The sequence below is a fragment of the Plectropomus leopardus genome, chromosome 24 (genome assembly GCF_026936395.1).
Source record: "Plectropomus leopardus strain MGB_pleo_1.0 chromosome 24, ASM2693639v1, whole genome shotgun sequence".
NCBI lineage: Eukaryota > Metazoa > Chordata > Actinopteri > Perciformes > Serranidae > Plectropomus > Plectropomus leopardus.
In genome coordinates, this window is record NC_142199.1 from 2,799,215 (window position 1) to 2,826,460 (window position 27,246).

The following is a 27,246-nucleotide window of genomic DNA, read 5'->3' on the forward strand; positions in this document are numbered from 1 at the left end:
TGTCAGAGGGTTTTTAGTTGGCCTGTGTGTCACGCTACCTTCCTCCTGCTTCACTCCCTTTCACCTCATTTCTCCTCCCCAGAGGTTACCATCTGCACCCCCTCCCTCCTCCTCCTCCATGGCACATTTCAGCCTCATCTCCTACTCCTGTTTTCTTCCATTTTTTGACAGAATTTCTAATCATTTTTCTATATTAACCCTTTGGAACCTGAACAAATTGGCTTGATTTCTTTCAAAAACAAGAAAATGACCTGGGAAATAAGCAAAAAAAGAAAATAAGGGCAAAACAAACAAAAAAATGACCTTACGGTGCTAATAAATAATCTTGTTTTCCCTGTGACATAATATTAAATATATAATTATAAGAATTAGAAGCATGGTTTTCTTGATACTTTTCCCTGGTGCAATTTGAGGGACATTTCTTGCAAAGTCATTACCTTTGCTTTTCAGTTTTTGAAAGAAATCAAGCCTATTCGCTCTCAGATGTTTGTGAAATGCATCTAAATCCAGCACAAGAAAGTTGGTGTTGCACCAGGTGTTCAAGGGTTAAAGAAACTTAAGGAAATTGGCTTGATTTCAACAAAAAATGGCCCAACAAAATTTCCAAGAAATAAGTAAAAGGTTCCAAGAAAATTACCCAGAATTCATCACAAAAAAGAAAAAAAAAAGACCTTAATGTGCTGAAAAAAATTCTGCAAAATACTGTTAAATATATAATAAGAAGAATTATTACCATAGTTTTCCCTACTGTTTGATAAAATCTAATAATGCCCCAGTAGGCTAAATCTTTTAACCTTTTTCTAATTTCTTTTTGCAATTTGCAAACCATTTCTTGCCAAATCATGCATTGCCTTTTATCTCGTTTTTTTAAAGGAATCAAACCAATTTGCTCAACTTTCAGAGGTTTAAATGCTTTTAAAGGCAAAGAATTTATGCCAGTCCAGATGTTAAAGGGTTAAACAGCTTATATGTGCAGTTTCACATTTGAAAATATCAGCAAAGGTAGAAAAACACACCACAGACAAAAAAAAGAAGAAGAAACTGCAAAGTTAATGCGCAAACCGCCTTTGAAGTTCAAGGGAAGGAAGTTAGCTGCCACTTGAGATATCACAGCTAATTGTCCATTGCGGAGGCATGTATGATCATACGGCAAAAGCGGATAATGACAAAACAGGGGAAAGTGAACATATGCAGAGGCCTCATTTTCTAAATAAATGAGCTAAAAAGGGAAAAAGAAGAAGCAGGAGAAAGTGAAAGAAAGATCTTCTCTGCTTTCACACACACACGCACACACACACACACCCTGAGTTGCATCGCAGAAGATGATCGTCTCGACTCAATTTCTGAAAATTGCCACTGCTGCTGCAACCCCCCTTCACCCCCCCAGAGAGAGAGAGAGAGAGAGAGAGAGAGAGAGAGAGAGAAAGAAAAGAAAAAACTTATCAGCGGTTACTCCTCCTTCATTTTATTTCATTTATGAATTACAAGGAAAGATGCCATTATATATTATTAATTCTCTGCTGTTGCTTTGGCTCTGGCTGCTGCAGCGGTGAGCTGCGGATGTCGGCGGCGGTGTAATTACGTTCTAGCCGGGCAGCCATCCGTTTCCTTTCAAAAATTTACAGGATTCTTAATCACGTTGCTCATTTGGGTGCACGGTGGCGGGGATGGCGAAACACAAACAGGGGCACGTCTGTTTGCACGGGAACACCTGCTTAGCATTGATAGCAGATGTCAGTCAGTGAACTGAACAAAAAAAAAAAAAAAGTGCGGCGAGGGGAGGGGGTGGAATTAAAAATGCAAGCATCACCAACTTCTTATTATTTACTTACTCCAAAAATGAACTACTGGAATGGGAGAAGGAAAATCCTGGCAAACGCCGGGGAAGCTGGGCCTCGTAATTGTGCTGCTGCCTCCCTCCCTTTTACTTCCTCCTCCTCCTCTCCTCCTTCTTGTCCATCTTTCTCTCTCTTTCAGAAGAGCAACAAGAAGTATTTTTTTAACCTTTTCCCCTTCCTTTTCCCCCACTTTTTCCTCTGGATGCATCCAGCGCTGGAGTCTTATATTTCTATCCGTTTGCATCAGTCTTTGCTGCATTATTCATTTGCATTATAGCGCTGGATGGTAATTAAATCTTGCCTGGGATGCCGTTGTATTTAAATGAAACGTGAATATTTTAGCTAGGGAAATGCAGAATGCTTAATCTGCCCCCCACCCACTCCCTCACACTCTCTCTCTCTCTCTGTTTTTGCCTTTTAAAAGCTCCACGATTGGCCGAGCTTTGAAACACTTTACTGTGCCCGCCGCTCGCTCTAAACGGCTTCTTCTTAAGAATAATAGTGTTGAGTCAACAGCTGCATTGACAAACATATTTCAGCTGATGCATTTGCCTGGACAGGGATATTTGATACCTCTGAGACCCACACACGCATGCACGCAGCTTCCTTTTCGGGGACATGAATGTACGTGGACGTGCACAACCATGGACACAAACACACACCAACAAAATGGCCACTGAGGACCTTTGCCTCCTCACACAGAGAAAATAGAAGCCTTAACAATGTACACAACATTAGACGAAAATGACAGAGCTTTGTCAAAAAAGTATTTGTAGATAGCGAGAGAACGAGACGTTAGAGAGACATCAACACATAAAATACCGCATCAGCCTTTAAAAACATCTCAAACAGCCTCACATGCACACCCGAAAACTAATTTAAGAAAACTATTTCCATCTTAGTTCACTGCGAAACAGGTAAAAAGTAAACAACAATGTCAAAATCGTGAGTTTGGCTGTATTAAAAACACCTCAGAGTGGACGGACATCTTTATACAAATGATCTGGAAATCTTAGGGTGGATACACTTTCGCATTTTCAGCGTCAGCTGGCTTGCCGTGCAAACATTTGTTGTTACTGAAAGTCTACACTAAGATGAATTAAAAACTGTTGAGCTTAGTAATTAATGTTCCTTTTAATAAAAGGATAGAGAAGAGTAAAAAATTGAACAAAAATGACAAAATTGTTAGAATGGCTGTATTAAAACACCTCAGTGTGAAAAAATATCTCCACAAAAATGACATGAAAACACAAGGTGGATGTACTTCTGCATATTCAATCAGATAGGATGGATAAGATGCGCAGAATTAGAAGCAAAAAATGAAAGACAAGTGCAGAAGAAGGAACTAAGATAGACTACGACACATTTGCAAACATCTTCCTCTGAATAGCCCTATACATCCACACTAAAATGAGGTTTTACACCCGAAATCTTAGCTTTCTGAAATTTGTTCACCTCGATAACATTCAGAGAACAGAAAAAAATGCCAACAAAAATGACAAAATCATGAGTATGGTTGTATTAAAACACCTCAGTGTGGACACAAATCTTCACAAGGTGGAAGCACTTAGTCTGTCGCTTTTAAATTCAGCCGGCTTAGTGTGGACGTAGTCTAAGACAGTGATAGAGACGCCCTGACAAAGAGGATAAAACGGAGAGGAAGATCAACAGACCTTTGTCAAACACATATTAGCAGATAGGGAGAGAAAAAGAGGAACAAAAGAGAGAGAAAGATGCAGAAAAGGCAGAAAAAAGAGAAAGAGAGACAGTGACGGAGAGACCCCGAGAACGAGATGACAGAACAGAGAGAGAGAGGTTGAGCAGCAGAGGGATGAGCTGTGCCTTTAATGCCCATCTGGCCCGGAGATGTAATAAAATTGACATATTGATTCCTTTGAATTTACGAATGCCTGTTTCATAAACTCCATTTCCAAAGCCGAGGCCTCTTTAGAGCCCTGTCATTTTTCCCCCAAATGGATCAATTATGTGCCCACGTAATCCTGTTACCTGAGAAACCCACGCATACTTCTCCCATTTGCGGCGCTTCACCGGGCGCACAGACTCGCATTATGTGCACATAAACAAACTCGAGGTTTTTTTTTTTGTTTTGTTTTGTTTGTGTGTGAGTGTGTCTCCACACCCCCTCCACCCCCTCCACCCCCCCTCCTAATATTAGCGATTGTTTTCTCCCCTCCAGTGTCGTCGTACGAGTCTCTCCCGCAGGGCTTTAGGGAGGCCTGCCTCTGTTTCTCTCTGGCTTGTTTGTGAAGTTGTAGAAATCCCTTTTTACCCCCATAAATTACAATTCCACCACAACTCCATCAACACAAACATCACATCGCATCCTTGTTGTGAGCCTTATCAACATATTTTAAATCCTGCAGAAAAGGACAATACGATGCATCCTCTTCACCTCTTAAATCACAGAAAAAGACAGTTACAGGGATGATTTTCTTTGATAAATACACCCTCAACTCCCAACTACGCCTTAAGTAATAAACAAAGCCGACTTTGCAGTGCTACACACAAGAGGTTTCCTCCATCTGCTGCAACATAAATACTGTTTTGTGGCTCTGAAAGAGCAGCAGGACAGAGTCTAGTGGTTGCGGGTTCACTTCCCAAAAGTCAACTATGGGGAAAGTTAGGCAAGTCTGGATGGTTTGGGTTAAAAATAAAAGAGATCTTTTCAGTGCACGAACTGTAGTTCCTTTATCGGCTTATTTCTTCCAGCATGACGAGTTTGAGCCGATGCCGGGCCAAGAAATTTTGGATAACAGACCAGTGATGGCAGTGTCCGCAGCTGTAATCAGGCCAATTTATACTGCCCAATTCTGGGGCATCATTCATCCCAAGTTTCAGCCAAGTCGGGCAACCAGATGCCGCCCAACTTTGGGCCAATACTGGACCAGGTTTTTTTTTTTTTTAAGACAGCCCAGCGATGGCAGTGTCAGCAGTTTATATGGACCTATTCTGGGGTGTCATTTATCCTGAGTCTCAGCCAAGTCGGGCAACTAGACGTGTCCAACTTATTTTTTATGGCGTGCTGAGCTTGGGCCAATGTTGGGCCAGGTTATTTTGGCTACCTGTGTCAAAACAAGGTAAGAATCCTGCCGGTACAGCCAAAATGTTAATGCATTTCCAGTAAATATCAACATTTTAAGGCAATTTCCAGTAATACGTGTCTCTATGACACTGCATTGGAATCAAGAAAAAATATAAACTTTAGAAAATGCATGTAGATCTTTAACGGAAACAGTCAGAAACATTCTTATGTTTTTGCCCTACACAGCAAGTCAAACCAGGATTTCCTCAGTATGCACTCATGCTTTAGCAGAGTCTACAAAATGTCCAGAATCACCTCTTGGTTTCAAGGAATAACCTGAAACAGCAGCAGAATTTGTCCTGGTGTCACTGGTGCAGAAACAACTTAAAGAGTGTCTCTGTGCTGGCATTACAGGGATGGCTCGCATTCATAACCTGGGTGAAGCCGAGGAGTCAGTATGGCTACTGCCTGGGCGGTAATAGCATACAAGTGGTCACGGGTCATCCTGGTGCGAGTGTAAATGTTGGAGCGATACAGCTGGGCTGTCAGGTGGAACGGAAATGTATGAAGAGCGACAGCAACGCCGGAGCACGGGAGCTCTCGCCGAGCCACTAGATATCTATTTTACTATCTTACATTGTTGTAAAACCAAGAGAGAGGCAGAGAGGGAGGGAGGAGGGAGGGAGGGAGGATGAGAGAAGAAAAAAAAATCAGTCCTCGATCTTATTTTCCACACTCCGGCGAGCTACAAGCGGCTCAGTTACACTACACTTGCACTGAACAATCAGTCTGGCAAAGGTTCACAAAACGACGAAATACCTTGTCACTTACTGCCTGACCTGTTCAGCGGAGTGACTCAGAGGGGGGAAAAAGAAGAGGAAGACGAAGGAGAAGGATGTAGAGGAGAGAGAATAATAAAATAAAATAATCATGAAGGAGCTCTGCTGTGGAAGAAAGAGTTTGGACGAACTCCTTCTTTTTCTTGTTTGTTGCTGTAAACAAAGTGCAATATTCAAATCTAAGACTATTCTCCATGTCTTGTGTATCATTTTGTACACATTTCCCCCAAATTCATCTTGACACTTTTGGTATCTTTGGACACTTTGAGATCTCCACTAGAATTCAAAATAAAGTTCCTTGGGTTCGGACAATGTTTGGACAAGTTCGTACCGGCTGACCCGTTGGCAGGTCATTCGAGTTTATGAGGTTGAGAGAAGTCTAGCACACTTATCGTCAAATGTAACCTGATTGCTTTGGATGCTCGTGTTTTTATCCACGGAGGGAGTGAGTCAACCAAAGACGGCTTTAAAGCCGAACTTCTGCACGTAACCGACTTTGAAAAAGACACCGAAACACCTCAGGTTTTGTGACGAACTCCCGACGGATGCAGCGAGCAGCTTGGATGTCAAAAGCAGGGAGTAGGAGGGGTGTAAAGTACATGATTTGTCACATAGCAGCTGTAGAAAGTTGGGGGAGCTTTGAGGCTGAGTGAGAGAGGCGATTGTTAAAAAGTGAAGAGGGAGGGGAGGCGGGGTGTCGGGCTTAAGGGGCTGACAGGCGGCTGAGTTCTGCTCACTGGACTTAATCTAAAAGAAAAAGGCCTCGGTTATGATGAAAGGTCGACAGAGTATGTCTCAGCAAATTGGCTTTTCCTTCTTTTTTTTTTTTTTTTTAACACCTCGTGCTGGCTGATGCTTGAGCTCCACCGCCGTGGAAGCCTAATGACCTACAGCCTGGTAGCTCAACCCTTTCACCTGTCCAACAACCCTTTGCTTAAGAATTTCTGAGAAAACTTTGGTGTCGCTTTCATCTCCAAAATAATGACGAATCAGGAAAGGTCAGCTAAGTTTTGGGGCCACTTTAACCTCTGGAGACCACTTTACTTTCTTTATACGCCAAAAAACTCCCAAAAGAATTACATATTTCAAGATAAACAAGATAGATTGTAAAGATAGGTTATTGGGGGGAATTCGGAGAGACCCGTTTGCGGCCAAGTTCAGAACATGATGGAACAGTTTGGCTCCGTCTTGTTCCAGGCCTGACATTTCTCCAAGGCCAACTATAATGATGGACAATGACAGGTAATTACTAGGGGCAGCGTACGCGAGATCAGCAGTATCTGTGAAGTTTCTGGAAACTCTGAGCGGGTGACGGAGGACGCCGGCCAACATCCTGAGCATCGGGGGTTCCGCTCCGATCGGAGTCCAATAGGAAAAAACCACGCCACCGCAATTCTGATGTTGTGTTTTCCCTAAGCTGAATTGAAAAGTTTACAAGTGCCATTTGCAAGCGGCTTGACCCTAGAAGCTGCTTCTTTTCTTCTTTGCAGATGTGTGGCTTTTCTCCAAAAACAGCAGAAGATGCGCCATGGTGGCATGTATGTTTTTACACCTGGATAAACCTCCGCTTCCTAATGACTTACATGCATTTCCTTACTCCACGTCTTGGCGCTTGCAATGCTTTTCCTGACTTTTTTTTTTTTTTAATCTCTGCAAGGGGAAAGGTGTGTGTTTGTGTGTGTGTGTGAGGCCCTTACATATCATTATTTAGTCTTGGGTGTTTATTCTAGCTGTTGTGAGGGCACAGATGAACTCCGAAAGCGACGCTAACGAAGACAGAATACCAAATAGCCTCAATATTTGCCAAACAGCTTCACCTGCACGCTGGGAAAGCACGGATGTAGAGTCGGGGGAGGCGGAGGGAGGGGGGTTGCAATCTCTCGTGTTGCACAGACTCCTCGGCGCTCCCCCTTTATAAATTACCTCATCAGTGACTGAAATTAACACTGATTCTTGCAGGCAATTTCTCAATTTCCAATGCTAATTAGCTTTTTCTCTTTACTTTTAAATTCTGTAGCACCTGTTTAGGGGGAAGACATCTTAGGCAGTGCAGGCGCATTTAATCACAATTTTAATTAACCATCCCCGTAGATGTGAAAGAGAAGCAATTATAATGCAGATGAATGATGATTTTTCCACATTAAATTGTTTTGTTTCTTCGTTATGTTGATTGCATAAATACTGGCGCTGTTCAATTTTTATCTACTGTAATTTTGTAATTGTTTTGCTAAAAAAAGAGAGAGAAACCAGCAGCAGAAAGGGGTTGGATAGACTGAGTTTGTTGACAAATTGTTTCATTTCGTTAACCCATTAATCGCCAGCTTGGAGAGGATTTGGCAGGTTTTCATTCCCCCTGAAACAACTGTCGTCAACCTTGTCAATCACGCAGCGGTTTTAGGGCTGGTTGTTGGGGTGGATTACACTCTTCTTATCTCTTTTGACCTTAACAAACTATTTACCCAAATGAAAGTCATCCCCTCTCTTTCCTCAGCCTCCCCCTTTAACTACTGAGCATATAGTCGCAAATGAAAGCACAGATGGGTGCTACTGGAATGGACTCATAATCTTTATGTGCTCGTGAAAATATCATTGGGTTCGATGACGGCGCTTTCGACTGTGTTTATTGCCCCTTGTTCTCTGAAACTTCGCTTTTATGTTGATGTCAGAGTGACTGTCGCAATAAAAACAAAAACACACCAATGTGGCGTATTTTCTTAAAACGCTGCCGCCTTCTTCAGCAGTTTTCAGTAAAAAGCTTATGCTAGCTTGGAGATGCAACTTTTACTCTGGTGCAAGCCTGTTAACCCTTTGACACCTGAGATTAATTTCTTTCAAAAACATGTGAAGAAGGCAATGAGCAACTTGAGAAGTATCGACCCCAAAATAATGCAAGAAATCAGAAAAAATTACAAGAAAAACAAATTATTAAAATATATATATATATAAAAATAAAATAAAAGGGATTAAAAAAAAGACAAGAAAATCATTTGAAAAAAGCGAAATCATAATTATAATATAATCTCATTAACGTTTTACCTTTGCTTATTTACTGACTTACTTTACTTTTTCTTTACTGCTTTCATGTTGTGTGTATCTGTGTGTATTTTAGTGTGTACTGTTTTATGATCTTTTGTAACTTGTGTAAAGTGTCTTTGAGTACCTTAAAAAGTGCTCAATAAACAAAATATTCTTCTTCTTCTTCTATGTATGTTTTAAATAATTTTCAAAATCAAATCAAATTACTTTCTTGCAATTTGTGGATCATTTCTTGCCAAGTTATTGCTTTTCCCGTCATGTTTTTGGAAGAAATTAAACCAATTTGCTCAGGGTTCAATGGTTTAAATACTTAAAAAAAAGGGCAGGTTAAATTCAGCAACACTAACTGTTTTAAACTGACCTTCAGCATAATTTTAAGGGTTTATTCTCACGTGTTCAACCCTGAAAATGTTGGACATACTGGGAATATTGCAGACAAACCCAAGATGAGTTTATAATGTTTGGTTGCACCCTTTTGGAAAACAGTAAAACTGTGTTGTTTTGAGTGTGCTTCCTCTATAAAAAGACCTATGGAGATCACTGCAAAGGCCCTGCTATAGGGCACAGAAAAAAACTCCCAGAATCCTCCTGTGTTCTGTCCTCCGCCCTCCGCCACCCCCAGCAACACTCATTCTCTAATCCCACTGAGCGCTGCTTTCAGTTTGCCCAAAGACCATGCAGAGGAACTCCAACGGACCAGACACACACACTCTCTCCCTCTCTCTGTCTCTCTCTCTGTGTTGCACATGCACGCTTGCTTCATATCTCTTCCAGTCACAGTGACACACACTTTCTGAGCATACTCTGCAGTTTAAAATAGGTACAGTCATCTTAAACATGAGTGTGGGCAAAAGAAAGTTTGGAATCAAGATTTCACAAGAAAATGCTAGACGTTTGAAATTTTCATGCAGAACACAAAAATAGTTTCATGTTTTTTAGATAAAATGAGAGAAATGTTTCCTGTAGATGAGGAAAATTTAAGATGACGCTCTGTTAAGACTCAACTTGAAGTCTTGGTTGGCATTTTAACTCCACAAACTTTTATTTCTTTTCCTCAAAATAGATAAAAGTGTGTTTTCAAAGGGTACGGCCTCGTCACTCTCCCTCTCTCCGACTTCTGTACGAGCAAAGCCGCCGTTTTCCACGGATCTATCTTAAATCATCCTGAGGTAAAAGGAAGAAGCTCCTCTTTGAATATTAGGTGGAGGTAAACAGAGCATTAAATCCTGCAAAACTGTGGCAAGGCCAATACGGGCGCAGGACAATGGCTTGGCCCGGCATCTCTGAGCCTTTGTTCTCGGCTTAACAAAACTCTGCCGTCACACCGTTTTACCTCAATGCTGCCCTGTCGAAACGGCCATCAGCCCATCAGAGCACATGCAAAGCTCAGGATGGGCAGGGAGGGAGGAATAAGACAGAGGGGGAGAGGTGAGAGGAAAAAGATTAAGACAGAAGGAGCGAGAAATAAGAGGGTGCCAAGAGGTAAAAACAGACAGAAAGAAAAGATAAAAGAGAGAAAAAGGTGTGACGGAGAAATAAGAGATGTGGAAGTGAGGAGTCAAAATCCTCCGAGGCTGTTAAAGAGGCAAAAACAGTTGAAATATGGGCTTGCGGACGCTCAGAAGGGAAAAAAATGAATAAAAACGTAATACTCACCTCTCCCACTCAACCTTAATAAGAATATATAGCAGCTGTGAGGAGGGGTGGGGGAGGTAGAGGGGGGAGGACGCGGCGTTTTGAGCTTAGTGACGTGGCGGCGACAGAACTGGAGCAGCGAGATTCACTAAAAGTTTCATCACAAACTCCTTATCTGCTTCCCTCCGAGGGCCGCGGCGAGGTTCAGGAGGAGGAAAAAAAAAAAAAGAAAAAAGAAAGAAACGGCACATCTGCGTCTTCTGTGACCTGTCTGTCTGCCAATTAGCATGTGTGTGAGTGTGTGTGAAGTGTGTGTGCATCTGTGTGTGATATATATATAGGGCTATGCGTGCACATGTGTGTGTGTTTCTGCATCCGGGCAAATGTGCGCACATCTGAGGGTATATTTGTGCCCAAATGTGCAAATCTGGATGCAAAAGTGTGCGTTTCTGCATGCATGCGACCCTCACCCCGAACCCTGACCCTGAAATGTCTGAATACAAGTGAATATTTGTGTCCAGTTATGCAAATCTTGATACAAGAGTTGCGTGTGAATGCTTATGACATTGTGGGTGTCCGTGTCCACGTGTGTGTGCACAACATGGCCCACATGTGTGACTGTTTGCAAGCGTCAGCCATTTTCAGATCGATGGTACATCAGCGCTCGCTCGTAACCCTTCACTGTGAAAAGACACTAATTGCTTTAACTCAAACAAAAAGCGAGTGTGTGACTGAAAGCTGAGGTAATTTTGTAATGATTCGCAAAATTAGTGAATTTAAAAATTTAAGGCAAGCTGGACACTAACTTTTTAAAATTAAATCAAGAAGATTCTTTTTACATTGGTGTTTAAAATAAGTGACTAAAACTCCTTTAAGTCACTTTTTTTCCCAGCTGGTAATTAATATTCATGACTATTTTCAAATAAAATACATTAAGCTGGTCATAATTTTAATGTTTTTTTTCTAAAATCTTAAAAAGAGAAATCTGGTGAGCAAAAAATTCATGGCTCATCAATATCGCTGCATGCAGATTCACACTCAGGGGGGAAAAACTGCTCATGTCAGCCTCGTGATTATGCAGTTTGTGATTTGGCCTCAACATCGCAAACATGGTCAAGGAATCCACAGATGTTGGCGGGCAATAAAAATCTAAACTATCGGCCATATTCCCACAAACATGATTCACTCGACCTAAAAGAAAGACACAGACTGTACCTTCTGCGGTTCAGTCAGAGTTGATTTAACTTATTGGTACTTAACCCCAAAACTTGACCTTACGATCACCATGTTGGATGTAGTTCAGACTTGTAGTGCTGCGACTCGCCTGCTTCCAGTCGCCTCACCCCCTCCCTCGCTCTCTCCTCCACTGTCAGGTTCTGGCCTGCCAATTTCCACTTGAAGCTTGACTGGGCCTGATTTGATGCAAACTACCTCGGGGTGAGGTGGGGGAGTCGCGGGGAGAGAAGAGGGAGGGTGGAAGGGCGGAGGAGGAGGGGGGACTGAAACTGATGAACAGTTATGTCAAGTCGATTTCGCACCGTTGGGAAAAGGTAACCTCTCCGTCGGGGAGGAGACGGCGGGGGAGGAGGAGATAAAGGTAACACAAGAGAGAAAAAAAAAGGCAAAAAGAGGCAAGGTTAGAGGAGTAGAGGGTGCTGGAGGAGGAAGGTCTGAGGGGGGTGTCGGAGGGGGCTTGTAATCGCACCAGGGTGCACCCACCCCTCCGCCGCTTCACCTCGCCTCCCTCTGCTTACCGCCCCGCGCAAAACGCTAACTGTCAGTGCGAGTACTAATTGCAGATGTGCCAGTCTGCCATCATAATAAAATCAGAGGCAGGGCGGACATTAAGCATGGCTGGCTCATTTGTGAGACTGCTGAAAAGGTAGCATAAATGAATATTTCATTACCTTAATTACTAAGGAATACTCCTTTCCGCCAGTCGTGGAATGAGTGTTGCTGTAACTAATTATGAAAAGTAATAACATTAGGGATACTGTGATTGCCAGTTTATAAGGCGGCGTCTGCTTGCTGTTGAGGTATAAACCATGTTGGGAAACATACGGCGAGGAGCGGAAGGAAGGAAGGAAGGAAGCGAGGGCTCGGTCTCGATGTGCAAAAAAAGTGGGGTTTGCTGGGGATGAATGGAGCTCTGATTATTTACCCAGGGATGCTTGTGCGTGTTCGAAATTGCCGAGTGGAGGCTTTAACAGGTGAAGGGGCTAAAAGGTTGAAAAACTCATTCAGTGCTGCTTTTTGGAAGTTCTTAAATATGCTGTTTTCAATGAATACAAACAGAACATGAAAGCTACCTGGACTGAAAAGTGCAACGTGACGAAATCTGTCAACACGCAACCCCGAAATACCTGAAAAGGCCAGACTACACTAAAGCGCCACGAGCTGCACATTTGCATCGCTTGATCATCCCTCAAGAGTCTTTTATGTCAAACACATGGCTCGATACCTTTGTCCGTTATTCACCTCTGCAGCCCGTGGGCACGTCCCATGCCTGGCTGTAATGTACGACCACTGATAAGGTCGTGCGTGGGGGGGTGTGAGAAAAAAGGCAGAGTACAAGGTCCGCTTTGATGGACATGCTAATTCCAATACCCCTAAGTAGTAAGAATAACAAAGTGGTGGGGAATTTATCTCAGGAATGCTGGAGCAAGACGGCCGGGCGATAAGGAAGTAGCTTCCCTTGGGTGGGGGAGAAGTAATTAGAGTGGGCTGACTGGTTAGATGACTGACTGGCTGGTTGGTGGGATGGATGTAAGGAGAGGTGAGGGAAATTGACTTGAAGGCTACAAAAAAGGCAAAGTTTCAAAAGAGAAAGGTCCAAGAATGAAGTTATCTCTTATGACGACCTAAATTTATTAGTAAAGTTAGAAACAGTTAGTTAGAATCAAAGGTTTGATGGTGCAAAGGAACAAATTCTGCAAGTTTTACAACATAAAGAACATGCAAGAAGAAAAAAAGAAAGAAAAAGGCCAGAAAGTTCATAAGGCCACAACCAAGAATATACTAAACATTTAAAGCTCAAAGATGTAAAAAAAATACCCCTCAAGCCCACGAGCCATAAACCCTTGACCTCAACCAATGACCAGGCTGTGTCTCAGGCTGAGTCACAGGGCCAGATCTGAGCTCCACTCTCCATAAATGACCCAATCTTTGCCGTCTCCCACAAGGTTTCTAGGTCAGGAAATACCCATCCAGCCCTCTGCAGCCAGGCTTTCAGCTCCAGCAATCCAGCTTGAACAGCAGCCATGACCAAATTCAGCCATAAGTTGGGTCGCAAAACTCGTCCTCGGGCCAAAAAAATGAGAGGCGTCAATAGCAAACAGCCACATTTTATCACCTCGTCACGAGTAAAAAAAAGTAGATAATCACCACGTAGCATCTATCCCTGAAATTCAGCTTCGTCCAAACCAAAACCAAAAACAGCAAAGCCAGCACAACAACCACATAGAGCTCAAGCTCTTACAATGATTAATTTACTGTCACATGTAAAACATACTTCCCCTAAATCTTTGACCTCCTGCTTGACCACCTCGCATCCAAAATCCAGCCTGAAACCACAGAAAGCTCCTCACCTCACCGCTGCAGCCCCCGTTCACTCGTTCATTCGTCCTGCATGTCAGAAAGGCTGAGGACAGGCCTGTCGGTGTGATTATCCCCCCGCTACCTGAGGAGGTGTTTGTTTGACATTCGCGTTTGACAGCGACGGGACACGAGGCGTTCAGGAGAGGGGGCTCCCTCTCCAGTCAGAACCCATTAACACGTGAATTCAACCTCTCAGAGTTTTTACCAGGGTCGACTTTGCTACACATGTCCACTGACTGCAGCACAGATGACATTTAAAGAGGAAGATGTGCTCGCCCACCGCCCCCCCACTTCCACTCCATGTTTCAGTTCTCCTTGACTCACTCTTGCCAAAGGTTAAATGTATGTTTGAATAACAACGAGGGCCAGGGTGTAATTTCTGACCATTTCCTCTTTTCGCTGCAACCTCCGGTTAAGAAGGTGCTTGATCAACGCCGAGATGAAAGCGTGGAAGTGAGTGAAATTTGTGCAACCGCAAAATGACCTAATTTCGTCTTAATCTCGCTCGGCAATCGACTGCAATTAAATTGAGATAACACATCTGAATTTACTTCCACGCGAGACGAGGGAGAGCACAGAGCAGAGAAGTCCTCGTTAAAAAAAAAAAAAAAAGGTAACAAGAGGGGTGCACTTAGGTGGCAGGGAAGCGGGACACCTTCTGAATAATGAACCACGGTAAGAAAGCGAGCCCTGATCAAATAGCATGTTCTATTATGCTGAATTAAAGGTAGGACGGTGGGCTGCGAAAATGGGTTGAGTCGTGTGTGGAAAAGGCCTAGATTTCCAGATGTCACCGTGCCTTAATCTGGTGATCTGTTATTGATTGTTCCACGTGGCCGCGACCTTGCCAGAAGAGCTCTTCCACCCGACAATCAAACATACATCAAAGACTGTGTGTGTTTCTCTAAATGTGTGTGCACATGTGGCAGCAAGCGGCGCTTGCAGATCAGCGGTGCCGACATCAGAGCAGAAAACTGGAGGCTGCTTTCAACACTTGTTTGCACTAAGGTGTCATCTCTGAAGCAGCTGCCGCAAAAAAAAAGAAAAAATGGGGAAAAATCATTTTAATGGGCGATTGAGGTGATTACTTTTTTTCTCCTTTTCCTCAGAAACGTCATGAAGCTGCGCCCTGCTTTACGGCTGACAGCAGTGATAAGTCACACACACACACACACACACACACACACACACACACACACACACACAGAGCAGGAGAGCGTTCACACACAACCAGCTGTGATGTTCTTTTGATTTAATCTATATCTGCTTCTTCGTTGCTCTATTAAGACACAATCCTGTTCGTTAAAAGCACTTTAAAAACAGATCTGACTTGACAACCCTCCCCTGTTGTGATCAATATTACTACATTCTCTGAAGTGCGAAGAACATGAAAAATAACACACTGAAAAAAAGGCGGAAAAAGCATTGAAACTAAACACAGTAAAATCCGGTAAATATGCTTCCTAAAAAGTGCACCACAAAAGGCAAATCTGCACGGTAAACTCGGATTAAAACATTTAATTTGGTGGAACAGTTGCCACCCAAACTCCTCTTGTGCATCCAGACGCCGCTGCACATGCACACACATACCATTGTTGGGAAATTAAAGGTGTTTTTAAACTTGTTTTTTGCCCCCCTGCCATTTGATTATGAAATCCGAATGTTAGTTTACACCTGCTCGGCAACCTGTCGTCTGTCGCGCCCAGACTCCCTCGCAAATGGGAAAAAGTCGACGCGTGGAAAATGTCGAAAATCACAGGCGAGACGCGCGGCGCAACAACTGAATAAGTGCAAACAGCAGGACGAGACGGAACGGATGGGCCAAATAAAGACTTTGCATTTTCACTTGAGAAAGACTCAAATGAGGCATGATATTTCAAAATGCATTTTCCTCCTACGCAATGCATAAAACATGCCGGCTTAGGGTAAAGAGTGTACACACGTAAATGAAAAGTCCAAATGCATGCAATTATTTGCCGGACCACTGAAGTTTCAATTTCTGTGTTTGCTTTAAATCGCAAGGAGAAAACAAGGGGATGAGACTCAGGAAGGGAAAAAAGGAGAAAACAAGCAAGAAGGCATGAAATAAAGTCAAGGAAGCAGGAAAAAGACATCTGACTGCAACTTTACTTAGACGAGTGTGTCGCAGAACAGGCGTGCATCACAGCAAAAGAGGAGAGGGGGGGGTTTGATACGAGCTGTCAAATCCTGAGAAAAATAAAAGATGGAGGGAGGTGGGTCAGAGCTTGACAGGCAGAACGCCGCCCCCAGAAACACCTTTAAGTCTGTCACCTTTGCTCCATCACTCTCCATCTCGGCTTCTTTCACACGACGCTGTCCGAGCCGACTTCTGACAATCGCCGCGTCACCGAGGCGGCCCATTTTCCCACATATGACGCAGCAACAAACGCCCAACCTTGACCGTTACACAGCAGAGCCAAATTTGCATAATCAACGCTGTACCGTTTTACGTGGCTAAAGGCGAGAGAACCGGGGTTATTCTTAGGTTACTCTTCGGGTTAGGGGTTAGGCGATTTCCTTCTGGGGACGAAGCAGAAGTTCAGCAACAGTTCAGCTGCAAAAACCGAGCTTATGTAAAACTGCCCCCTTTTTTTATACGCTGCATCAAAAACTAATGCAAAAGATTAAGGTCAAAAGCATGCAGGGAATGCCACGTCGCTGCCTGTGTCACCACATTGTTTTGGACGATCCATCATTATTGCCGTTTAAACATAAAGGGAAGTCACAGGGGCAGAGTTGGCTCACTATTGGCTGATTCATGCCTCGGTGTTAGTCAGGCAACGGATCCCAGCCACCGCTCTCGCTTTCATCGTTCTTGGCAGTTGCTCTGTGTGTGTGTGTGTGTGTGTGTGTGTTATTGTGTGTGTGTGAGCGTGCATCACCCCGAATACACTGTAACTTCTGCAGCTTTCCAAACCAATATGTCCCAGCACAAAAATCACAGGAATTTCGAGTTTACCAAAACAAGCAAAGGCAGTTTTTATGAAGAGAAGAGCTACAAGGAGCAAAGAGTTGTCGTACAAAGAGTTAACCCCTCCCTCCAAACTCCACCACCTCCACCCGATTTCTCCAAAGCACGGGTTAATATCATGGCTGCCTGGTAAGGCATTATCCAGAACCTCTCGGAACAAAAGGCCCCTTTTGCAAACAGACTCCTACTTTCCCCCAGTGTCCAAAGGTGTTTGCTGAAGTAAATCTGCCTAAATCCTGCGCAGCTTGGCCAGGAGGAGGAGGGAGGGAAGGTGTACCGATAATCCTTCTTCTTAACCAAAAAGAAAGGGGAAAAAAAGTTCTGGGTGCAGGAAAAGAAAGAGAATAAAGAAAACTGGAATCCATATCACATGATGCCATTTAAAGAGCCGAGGTACCCCCCCCCTCCCCAACTCCCTCACATCTTTGCGTAAGATTTGCATACATCCAGCCTGGGAATGGCGTGATAAAGATATCTTGCTAATCATTTTTGATAAAATGTGTACATAAGAGGTGATGTCAATTTTTTTTTAAAAAAGGCTCATTTTATTCCACCACAAAAAAAACACCTGCTATTTCCCGAAAAGAACAAAAGTGTGCTGGCAAATTAATTTTTTTTTTTAAGAAGAAGAAGTTTTTGGAAGCACCTTGCTGCCAAACAGACATGGGAAGAGGGAAAAAAAAAGCGCATCGTGAAGACACCTGCTCCCGACTCTTATCGCCTTCTTTAAGCACAATCCAATCGGTCGCAGCCAGGATTTTTTTTCTTCTTAAGTGTGAGTGGCCACGAATAGTGTGGGCATGCCATCTCGTAACACTATCTGTCTGTCAGGAGGGGCCTGGGTCCCTGCTAGAGTAGGGAGGCTATAAAAGGCTTGTAACCAGGGGACGACCAACAAACAACCACAAACACCCTAGTTATTTCTCTCCACCACCCACCCACCCTTTTCTGCCTCTATTTTTTTCCCTTCCTCTTCTTCTTTTTTTTCCTCCTCTCCTCTCTTGCTCTCCTTTTTTTTCTTCCTCTTTCTCGCCCCCCTTTTCATCTCAGGCCCTTTTCTGATGCTGAATGCAAATGTGTAGCCCTGCTGCTGGCGGCGAAAGGGGCTGAATTGTGATTAAGAGGGAGAAGAAGAAGAAGAGGAGCTCCTTTCTTTGTTCTCCCCCCGGGGGATGTTTACCAGGAGAGACACGGCGGATCAGATATGAAAGGCATTCAGGTCAGCATTGATGTGAGCGAAAGTGAAATCGTACCTAAGGCATTCCAAAGACCCGCGGTGTCAGGGGTCCGGGCTCGCGGTGCCTCTGCAAGTGTGTGTTCTCTGGCCGCCAGGCGAAAAATATCTTCACACAAGCAGGGCGGTCGAGGAAGGAAGAATGAAAAAAAAAAAAAAAAAAAAAAGGAAAATAAAAAAAAAAAAGAAGAAAATGTGTCAAAATGTTTTTTGGCTATTTTTTGTGAAGAGGAGGAGGGATGAAAGTTTTCTGTCCAGTGTCCAGGATGGAGTTGAGATGATCATTAGTTTTTTTTTTTTTTAGTGTGTGTGTTGGGGGTGGGGGGGGGTACAGCCACAAGCCATGCTATTTGCTTTTATCTGCCTTATCAAAGCGTGAAAAAAAGAAAAAAAAGCTGTGCATGTGTGTTGTGTGTGTGCTGTTGCTGAGCTACATTCCTGATTTAATTCCTTGTGGAAAGCACATATTAGAGGATTTGTTGAATAACATATCAGCTTGAAAGCCGAAGATATCACACTGCGACGACTGTATCTCCCTGTGACGCACACAATAAAATAAAACAAAATTAACTGTAAATACTCCGGGCCCTTTCACTACCTTTCCAGAAATGACCCAAAGGGTTCAACCTCCTGTATACCTATCCTCGAAAAATCATCTCGTAAGGGGAGTCCATTCATTTTTATGTGCTTGGCTATATACACTTGACTCACACACTTTGAGCAGATGGATATATTTAGCTCGTGACGACTGCAGCCGAGGGAGAGGGAAGAAAAAAAAAAAATCAAGTGATGCAAAAAAGCTACCGTACGCTCCGGAAAATAATAAGGCCTCACGCAGCACGCCAAAGTGCAATGTGTAGTTGTGACAGGACAAATATGCCTCCTTATTAGCCTGCGTTGAGGGAAACCTGCTAGCCGTTTTACATGGGGTAATTGGAACGTGTCTATTTTGATTCGACCACGAGGTTATAAAAATATCTGTGCGCCACGACACTGAGCAAAACAGGACCCCCCTGCCGCAGACCGGCCCCTGCAATATCTCACAGTAATTATTTCACTTGCTTAAACAAAATAATCCCTTATTTCCAACACGACTCCACTGCAAAAACACTTTTCTCTTCCTACACAAGAGGAGAAAAAAAATCAGGAGTGTAAGGTGTCTGCTCCACACAATTGCCAACCCGTATGGGAATGGCAGCAGTGAATGGCGCGGTGGACAACCCCCCGCCACTATTGACGGTATAAACATGTAAATGAAACACATTACCACTGACAATCAATTGTCCGCGAGCGCCCTGCGAAACCGTGCCCCCCTTTACTCAGTGACGATGGCAAAACCCCTACCTTGAGGAGGGAAAATCTGGGGAGAGGAGGGAGGGAGTTTGGTGGATGGGACATGGGAGCAAAGAGGAGGGGGGGAGAAAGAAGAGGAAGAAAGGGTGCACCTTGTCCTACTCCCCCCCCCCCCCGCCTATTCTCTACGGCGGGAGCTGCGAATACAACTTTAAAAAGGCAGAGGAATAATAGAGATGGACAAATTGTTTAGACTGGCAGAAATGTGGCATTGTCTGCGTCTGAAAGCAAATCTGCCCCCCCTTCCTTCCCATGCACCCTATTTTTTCTCCACCTTAAGCGTGAATGTGTGATAGCCTTAATAACCACATTCAGACTATTATATCAAACTCCAGCAGGCACAGAGAGCGATAGAGCCAGATTGGTCTTTCTGCTTCAGATTATGTAATCGGTGCATTTCCGAGGGTACGTCCCGACAACCAAATGTCATCTGGGGTAAAAATAAATAATAAAAAATGCCTCAACGCTCAAACACTCACAGAAAAAGAACATCTGTATTTCCTCTTTTATGTTTTTTTTCTTTCTTAGACAAAAGCCGCCCCACAGTTTGATGCAAAGCAAATCAAAAGCATTTTTTCCCTCCTTTCTCCAAAACGGCTTGTTTTTTGATGCTGCTTGAGTAATAAGAAAATAAGGACAGGTGTGTGAGCGCTTTTTTTTTTTTTTTTTCCTGTTGGGCGCTCACAGCTGGATGTGACAAGCAACACCTGGCAAGGGCCAAACTCTCAAACACTTCACGCTGCCGAGATCAAGTTTCACACCAGGAGAGGAGAGAGGTTTTTTTTTTAATAGCGGTTTAACAGTGGGGTGGATAAAAAAATGTAATTTTTCAGGTTTTGTTGCTCTTAAATATTGCTGCCATTTCAGAGTCAGCTGTAAGACAGAGGCGGCGTGCAGCATGAGGAGGGGATAAGTCATGAACTGTGGTTAAATACCACATGACAGGCTGGGCAGTGAGTGAGTAAAGCTACTGTAGCACCTCCAACCCTGAAGGCCAACAGTCATCTGGATGAGAATGTCATTGCTTAGACAACTTAGTGAGCAAATGCCTCATTAATACTAATTGGCACAAATGCTGAAATGCAACTGTGAAAAAAGCTGAAAAATTACGCCAACCAATTCCAGGTTTTCTGAAAAATATATCCCATTAAAAAAATCAAACAAAAATAATTACAGGTCAATTTATAATTTACATCACCACGTCTGAATTAGCTGTAATTGTGCTTAATCTGGTTGTTAATTTTTTTTTAAAGAAAACTGCGTGTGAGCGCTGCGTTTTCTTGGGTGCATTCGAGGCGTTTTTTGGGGAGGAAACCGGCCGCTTTCGCCCCTGCCCTGCCATCCCCTCCACAGAGCCAGGCAGGAAGAGGACAGAGAGACAGGCAGGAGAGAGACAGAGAGAAGGAGAGTGGCCAAGCCTCAATAAGCCTCTGCATTCCCAGGGGGGAGGATTGGGGGGTGAGGAGGGGAGGGAAGGAGGGGAAGAGGAGGAGGAGGAGGGGGAGATGAGGGGGGATCATCAGACAGAGGTAGTTGTTATGGAAGAAAAAAAAACTCAAATTTTTAATGATATTTAATCTATTTCTTTAAATTCTCTCCTAGGTGAAAGACGTTTATACAGGAGATAAAAATATTCTTTACACACTCTGCCAAAGCTCCTCTCGTCAGGTTTTAAGGGTGTGAAAATTATATTTGCTTTGCTAATATTATTTTATCAAACCCAAGACTGCTTTTGCAAAACAGGTGGCCGCAGCTAAACAGGCTGTCATATCTCCAAATGTGTCTTATTATTCTATTTTTCTTGCACACACATAAATATATATATATATATCTACATATATATAGGAAATTTTCAGCTTCCACTGTTATGCTCTTGTGCTATTTAGTGTGGAACAAAATGCTTGTCTGCCATCGATTGTACGAAATCAATAAATGAAATCTGATCTAGATAAATAACCTGTGGGGGCAGAGATTAAAAAACTGTTGTGAAGAAAGCAAATAAAAAAGGGCTCAGTAGCTGAATCACAGCCTCCGTGTTTTATTTTTTCTTCTTTTTTTAAAAACACAATCCAGTTCGCCCAGTGTGTTTGGAGCCTATATGGAATAATCAGGAATAACGGGGCCAGGAAATGTCACTGCAGATTTGCCTCTTGTGGGAAAGTGTGCAGTCAAATGGAGAAAGAAAAGCTACAAATCTGCACCTCCAGCGCTCCAATGCAGACCCAATTAATGTCCAGCATTTATCGGACTTGTCAATTTAAACAGGATGCATCCACTGCAATAAACTTTGAACAAAAAAAGGGTTTTTAAAAAAAAAGCATCTCTTGCGGGTTATTCCACCAGTCAGACCTTCCCGGAAAACAGCGACAATGTGTGCAAATGTGTCCTATGGAGCTGATGTAAAGGCCTATATAAAGAGATCCGGGGCTAACGCATGCCAGCGCGCGGATTAAAGCAAATCAAAAGTCACAAGATTGGACTTTTACACCGAGCAGCGTGCTCCAGCCAGCGAGTGACCGCTACAACAGTCCCCCCATGGCGGATTTTGTCCCGGCGAGAAAGCAGCCGGGCACCGCTGCAACTTTCAAACATCCACAAGTTTCCAACTACAACCTCCTTTTTTAAAAATACAAAATAACACACATTTTTATCACCGCTGTTATTTTAAGATTCCAAGCGCATTTACGCACACTTTCTCCCCGAGATAGCGTTCCCTTTCTCCCTGCGTAAAAGGCAGCAATGCGCACCAGCCGCGGACCCTCACACACCCCCGAACCCGCTGCGAAAACCTCCAAACCAGGCGTACATCCAAAGATATCACCCCCACGACTCTTCGCTTTTGTCTCCCCCCCGTGATTTTCTTACCGTTTTTCCGTCTCGGGTTGGCTTGTTTTCGCCTCTTACACCTGGGGCCATCCGCCATGATCTCTTGCTTCATTGATAAGTGTGTGTGGGATCAGATGGCAGCTCGCATGGACTCGATTCCTTGATTTCAGCTTGATATCTGACGGGAAACACACACACACAGAGAGGAGCACACCAACAATGTGAGCGTGGAGATCCACTTGCGCCGGACGCGCGACAAGAAACGAAAACTTGGATGGATTGTTAAAAAAAAAGAAAAAAGGGGAGCCGTGGGTGAAAGTATGAGAAGGAACGGTGAGGGTGTCCATCTAATTTTGATTTTCAGCTGATCGGCTCTCAGCTTAGTGGCACTAACAGCAGCAGGAGGAAGGGATTTGCAATTTCTCTTATTGGGAAATTCATTAGAAGCGAAAATGTTATTTCATCCAGAAAAGTTTCCATTTTCTTCACTTTCACGAAAACAAATCTTTTAGTTAATTCTTTAAAACTGGCACGATTTGTCCGCGTTTTGCGCTTTTGGAACAAGACGCGAAACAGGTTAATGAATCACATTTCTGTCACATTTTAGGGTCAAATCCAGAGATTTTACACGGCAAGAGCGAGCCCCCCAGTCTGGTGTGGTCTCATTCAAAGTCATATAACTTCAATAAACACTTGAGAAAATTGCACTTCTTGGTTTAATAAACTGGATCCAAACAGTCTTGTCAACAGTTAATAAATAACAGATGGGGAATAATTGTCCAAATGTGCTAGACGACTCCGGACTTCACGAAAAATAAAATCTTTAAAGCGCAAATGGCGCATAAACAAAAGCGATAAGATTCAAATCGCGTGGCGTGTCCGCTTCGTTTGCGAGCGCAAAAACCGTTATTCGCGCACTGACAAGATGTTTTGTTTGTTGTGTAGACGAACAGAAAACGGGATCGCCTTTTTTTTTTCTTTTGCTCTCCACAGGATACACCGATGTGCAGCAGCGCCAAACGCCCCGTGAAAAGCACACTTTCCCCGGCTCTCAGGACGCTTCGAGGTTTTTTTAAAAAAAGGAAAAAAAGGAGAACTCAAAACACCTATTTCCACCTGTGCAGGTAAGGCAAAGTTAAGCTCCAACTCCGACGCGGGGCGCGCCGAAGTTTATTGTCCACGAATTCTCCGCAAAAAAACGCTATAAATAAAAAAAAGTGAGGAGGCACATACCTGTTTTTAGGGGTGTAAAGAGGTGTCTCGTGGATAGGAGTTGCGAGGAGAGGAGGGATGATACTGGAGCGCGTCGGTGAGCGGATCCTTTTCCACCGGTGATAATAAAGCCTTAGAAATAAAGCCTTAGAAATAGTTGGGAGGAGGGAGGGACCGCTATTCCTGCTAGGGCAGGTTTACAACTGATGTCTTACACCCACTCCAGGAAACAAACCTGGGTAGGGACTGACGTGTTACGCCTCTTCTAATGACATTTTTTTTCTTTCCACCTCCTTTTCTTTGCCGTGTAACACAGAGGAGAAGCCCCCTGAAACGCACGCCACCTATCTTCACGGGAGGGGATAATTGAGGAGAGCCAAACGTGAGCATCTTCTGGGTTGAACGTGAAGTTTTTTTTCCTCCCTCTCTCTCCCCTTTCTCCCCCCTCTTTTCTTCCCCTCACTCTTTCTCCATCTCTTCTCTTTTTGAGTGAAACCAACTATGTCGGGCTTCGACGCGGAGCAAAGAACAGGCGACAGTGTGTGTGTTTTTTGCCTCCCTTTTCTTCGCGTGAATGTGTGTGTGTTAGTGTAGAAAAAAATGAGAGGGGGAGAAACTTGGAGCGCGTCCACGCCGGCCGCAATCATGTAAGGATTTTTTTTATTATTTCTATTTCCACTCCGTTTAATTTGCAGAAATGGCAGGGTTGATACGGCAGGATGCAGGAGTTGGGTGGGGAGGCAATTCCACATATTCTTCATTATTGTAATTGGCTGCGACTGCAAAAGGTTTGGGGATGTTCGGCTTTTATCTACGCTGCAAAAAATATCCGTCTGGACATTGTCAGTTAGTGTAAAACATTGTTTTGTGCGTTAAGATGTGCCAAATGTGTTTAAATGTGCGTTTTCTTGCAGCGCGCGTAATTTAATTAATGTCAGGAGTTGTATTTGCTTTGATATGATGCCACTTGTTTTTAGGAAATTATTGTCGAAATTGTCTTGATTTTGTGCAAAAATAATTTGCAACGGTTAAAAAAATCACTTTGGATTGACTTTTTTTCGCGTGTAAAAGTGAATAATTGTTGTTTTACCTGTGCGTGCTTCAGGTACATCACTGCATGTGTCTGTGCGATATGACTGCATGCATGCAAACTCCACATCTCTGCAAGATGGGACCCAAAAAAAATCATCCGCATTCTCTACTTATTTGCATTTTCCAATTGCACCCCCTAACGAAAATCCAAAATAAATGTCAGATATTACACGCCGCACAAACCCAGCAGTGACAAAGATTTCTGCAGCCTCTGTTAGAAAATATTCTAATGATACTAAAGGGGCTGAAAAATATCATAAAGTACAATAAAGTGACGGTAAAGTTACTACAGAGAGCCGCAGACGCAGCGCGAGTCCCTGCAGGAATATTACAGCACTATCATAGGGAGTATTCCGGGATTATTAGAGTGATTTTTCGTGCTGGACGCCACTTAACAGGATGAATCTCGCATTTATTAAAGAAGTCAACCATCTCAGCAGCCATGTCTGACTCCGAGAGAGAGAGAGAGAGAGAGAGAGAGAGAGAGAGAGAGAGAGAGAGAGAGAGAGAGAGAGAGAGAGAGAGATGGAGGCTCCACCTTTGCAGCGACGTGATTGGTTATGTAAATAAAGCATTATTTTGTGTCCTGTCCTCCTGCAGTTTGCCACTGTATGGCTAATTAAATCATCAATCAAGGGGCTGAACTGGTTGATACCCCCCCTTATACACCTCCACCACCCCCCATCCCCAAAAAACCCCAATCAGATGCAGCAAAGAAATCACACACCAACAGAGTCGTAGCTTCTATACTAATTTTGTATAAAAACTGCTTTTACGCATGCTCTTTTTTATGGAATTCAAACTGTACTGTTATGATTATCATGCCATAAATAGTAACAATAACATCAATTAATTGTATTTATATTATTACAATTATAATAATTATTAATATACAAATATCTTCTTTAACTTTAGCTCCTCTCCAAGTTGTCAGCACGCACAGGAGGACGCATCCAAGCGCTCAAATGAGTTTCTTGGGGGGGTAAGTTTACTTTCTTCTCTTTAGTATTTGAATCATCTCCATCATGAAATCAATTCATTTTGTCCCCCTTTTCAACAAAAAGGAGGAGGGCAGAATCTGGGGTGACGCTGTTTTGCCTCCCGTTTTGACTCGGGTCGAAAGTGGATCCAGTCCTGGGTGAATTATTGTCATGCGTAATTTACTGCCACGGTGCTTGCATGTAAACGAAGCACCCCTCTCTCTCTCTCTCTATCTCTCTCTCTCACACACACACACACACACACACACACACACTCTCTCTCTCTCTCCCACTCTCTCTTTCTCACACACACACTTGAACCGGAGCTCCAGCTCTGTGTCCCATTCATCCAAGCGCGTCTGGAGTGGCACCTCTCGCCTGCTTTTTTTTTTTTTTTTTTTTACGCACGCAGGCTTCTCCTACGTGGGGGCCGCATATTCACCGTGAAAACGGATTACAGTCGGTGTGTGACCTATAGGGGGACCTTGTGCTTAATGAATATATTGATTTAAATGAGGGAAGGAGGCGACGAAAATAACATGTGCATGAATTCATAATTCTTTACTCCATTTTCTGATTCTTTTCAGATTAAAAGTGCAGAAAATGTTGATGCACAATGTGATTAAATTAATTATGAGAAAAGTATTGTTTGTAATGTTTTTTGAACATTTTTTATTCATGAGATTAATTAACTACAACTGACAAGCTGACAGACTGTAATTATTTAAATAATTTCTAATAAATTGTGGTTATTTTTAACCGTATTTCTCAATGTTGTTCTCTCCTTTGTGTTTTTTTTCTCCCCTCTAAATAAAAAATCTGAAGCTTTCGCAGCACATTATCCGCCCCGGCTTATTTTTCTGAAGTTGAAATGTTGCCCCAGAAAAATCAATAAGTGGAAATTCACTTGGGTTTAATGGTTTTTAATGTCCAACACCTAAATTGGCGCTCTGCAGTTCTGCAGCTGTCTGCCTCAGGCATGACTGCTGATTACCAAGATTATAATCCTAATTTTCTCTCCCTCTCTGCCTCGGTGTGTGTGTGTATAAATATGTGTGTGTGAGAGAGAGAGTGGAGAAGAGAGAGGCCCACTTTGAGATTTCGACAGCGTAAACACAAACACAGTGGTGCAGCGGGGTTGTAGGAATGTTTCGAAGTATTTAGAGAATCTGTCAGTCTAATTATGACTTCTGTTTGTACATACTATAGAGCGCTCAGGTTACACACTCACTGCTATATTGTGTTGTCAGCTGCTGTTGCATGACCGAACGTCTCTGCAGCTTGTGCAACACGAGCAAGAAAGACTACCAGTTTAGCTCGCCGGATCTCAGAAAAAGATGAAAATCTTTTTACAGTTGAGTCATTTGGCTGATCATATTCTCGTGCATCTTAGAAATTCAAGATAAGGTCAGAGGTCACTGGAACATGTCAGTATCCTTTGGAAGAGGCTCGACTTTGAGGTTTTTGCAGGCTGATGTTAAATTTTTGCACTAAATGTTACAAATCCAGACACCTACAGGTAAAATAAAAGCTACATTTTATTATTTTTTCCTTTGTAAAAGTCCAATA

At 43.2% G+C, this 27,246-nt stretch overlaps 1 protein-coding gene and 1 long non-coding RNA gene across 5 annotated transcripts in view; one reads left to right on the forward strand and one right to left on the reverse strand.

Annotated features, from left to right (window-relative positions):
• The window catches only part of zeb2b (zinc finger E-box binding homeobox 2b), a 104,265-nt gene extending 80,336 nt beyond the window's left edge, over positions 1–23,929 (reverse strand). For all 4 annotated transcript variants that reach the window (XM_042513400.2, XM_042513398.2, XM_042513399.2 and 1 more), the window contains exons 1-2: positions 23,627–23,929; positions 22,433–22,571 (exon numbers count right to left, since the gene is read on the reverse strand). In XM_042513400.2, the coding sequence (XP_042369334.1) occupies positions 22,433–22,505 (73 nt within the window). In that variant the 5' untranslated portion in view covers positions 22,506–22,571; positions 23,627–23,929. The remainder of the gene's footprint in view (positions 1–22,432; positions 22,572–23,626) is intronic.
• Positions 23,080–26,449, forward strand: LOC148185459 (uncharacterized). The gene is made up of 3 exons (XR_015775854.1): positions 23,080–23,517; positions 23,922–24,252; positions 25,613–26,449. It is a non-coding gene; the product is annotated as an uncharacterized LOC148185459 (long non-coding RNA).
• Positions 26,450–27,246: the final 797 nt, after the last annotated feature.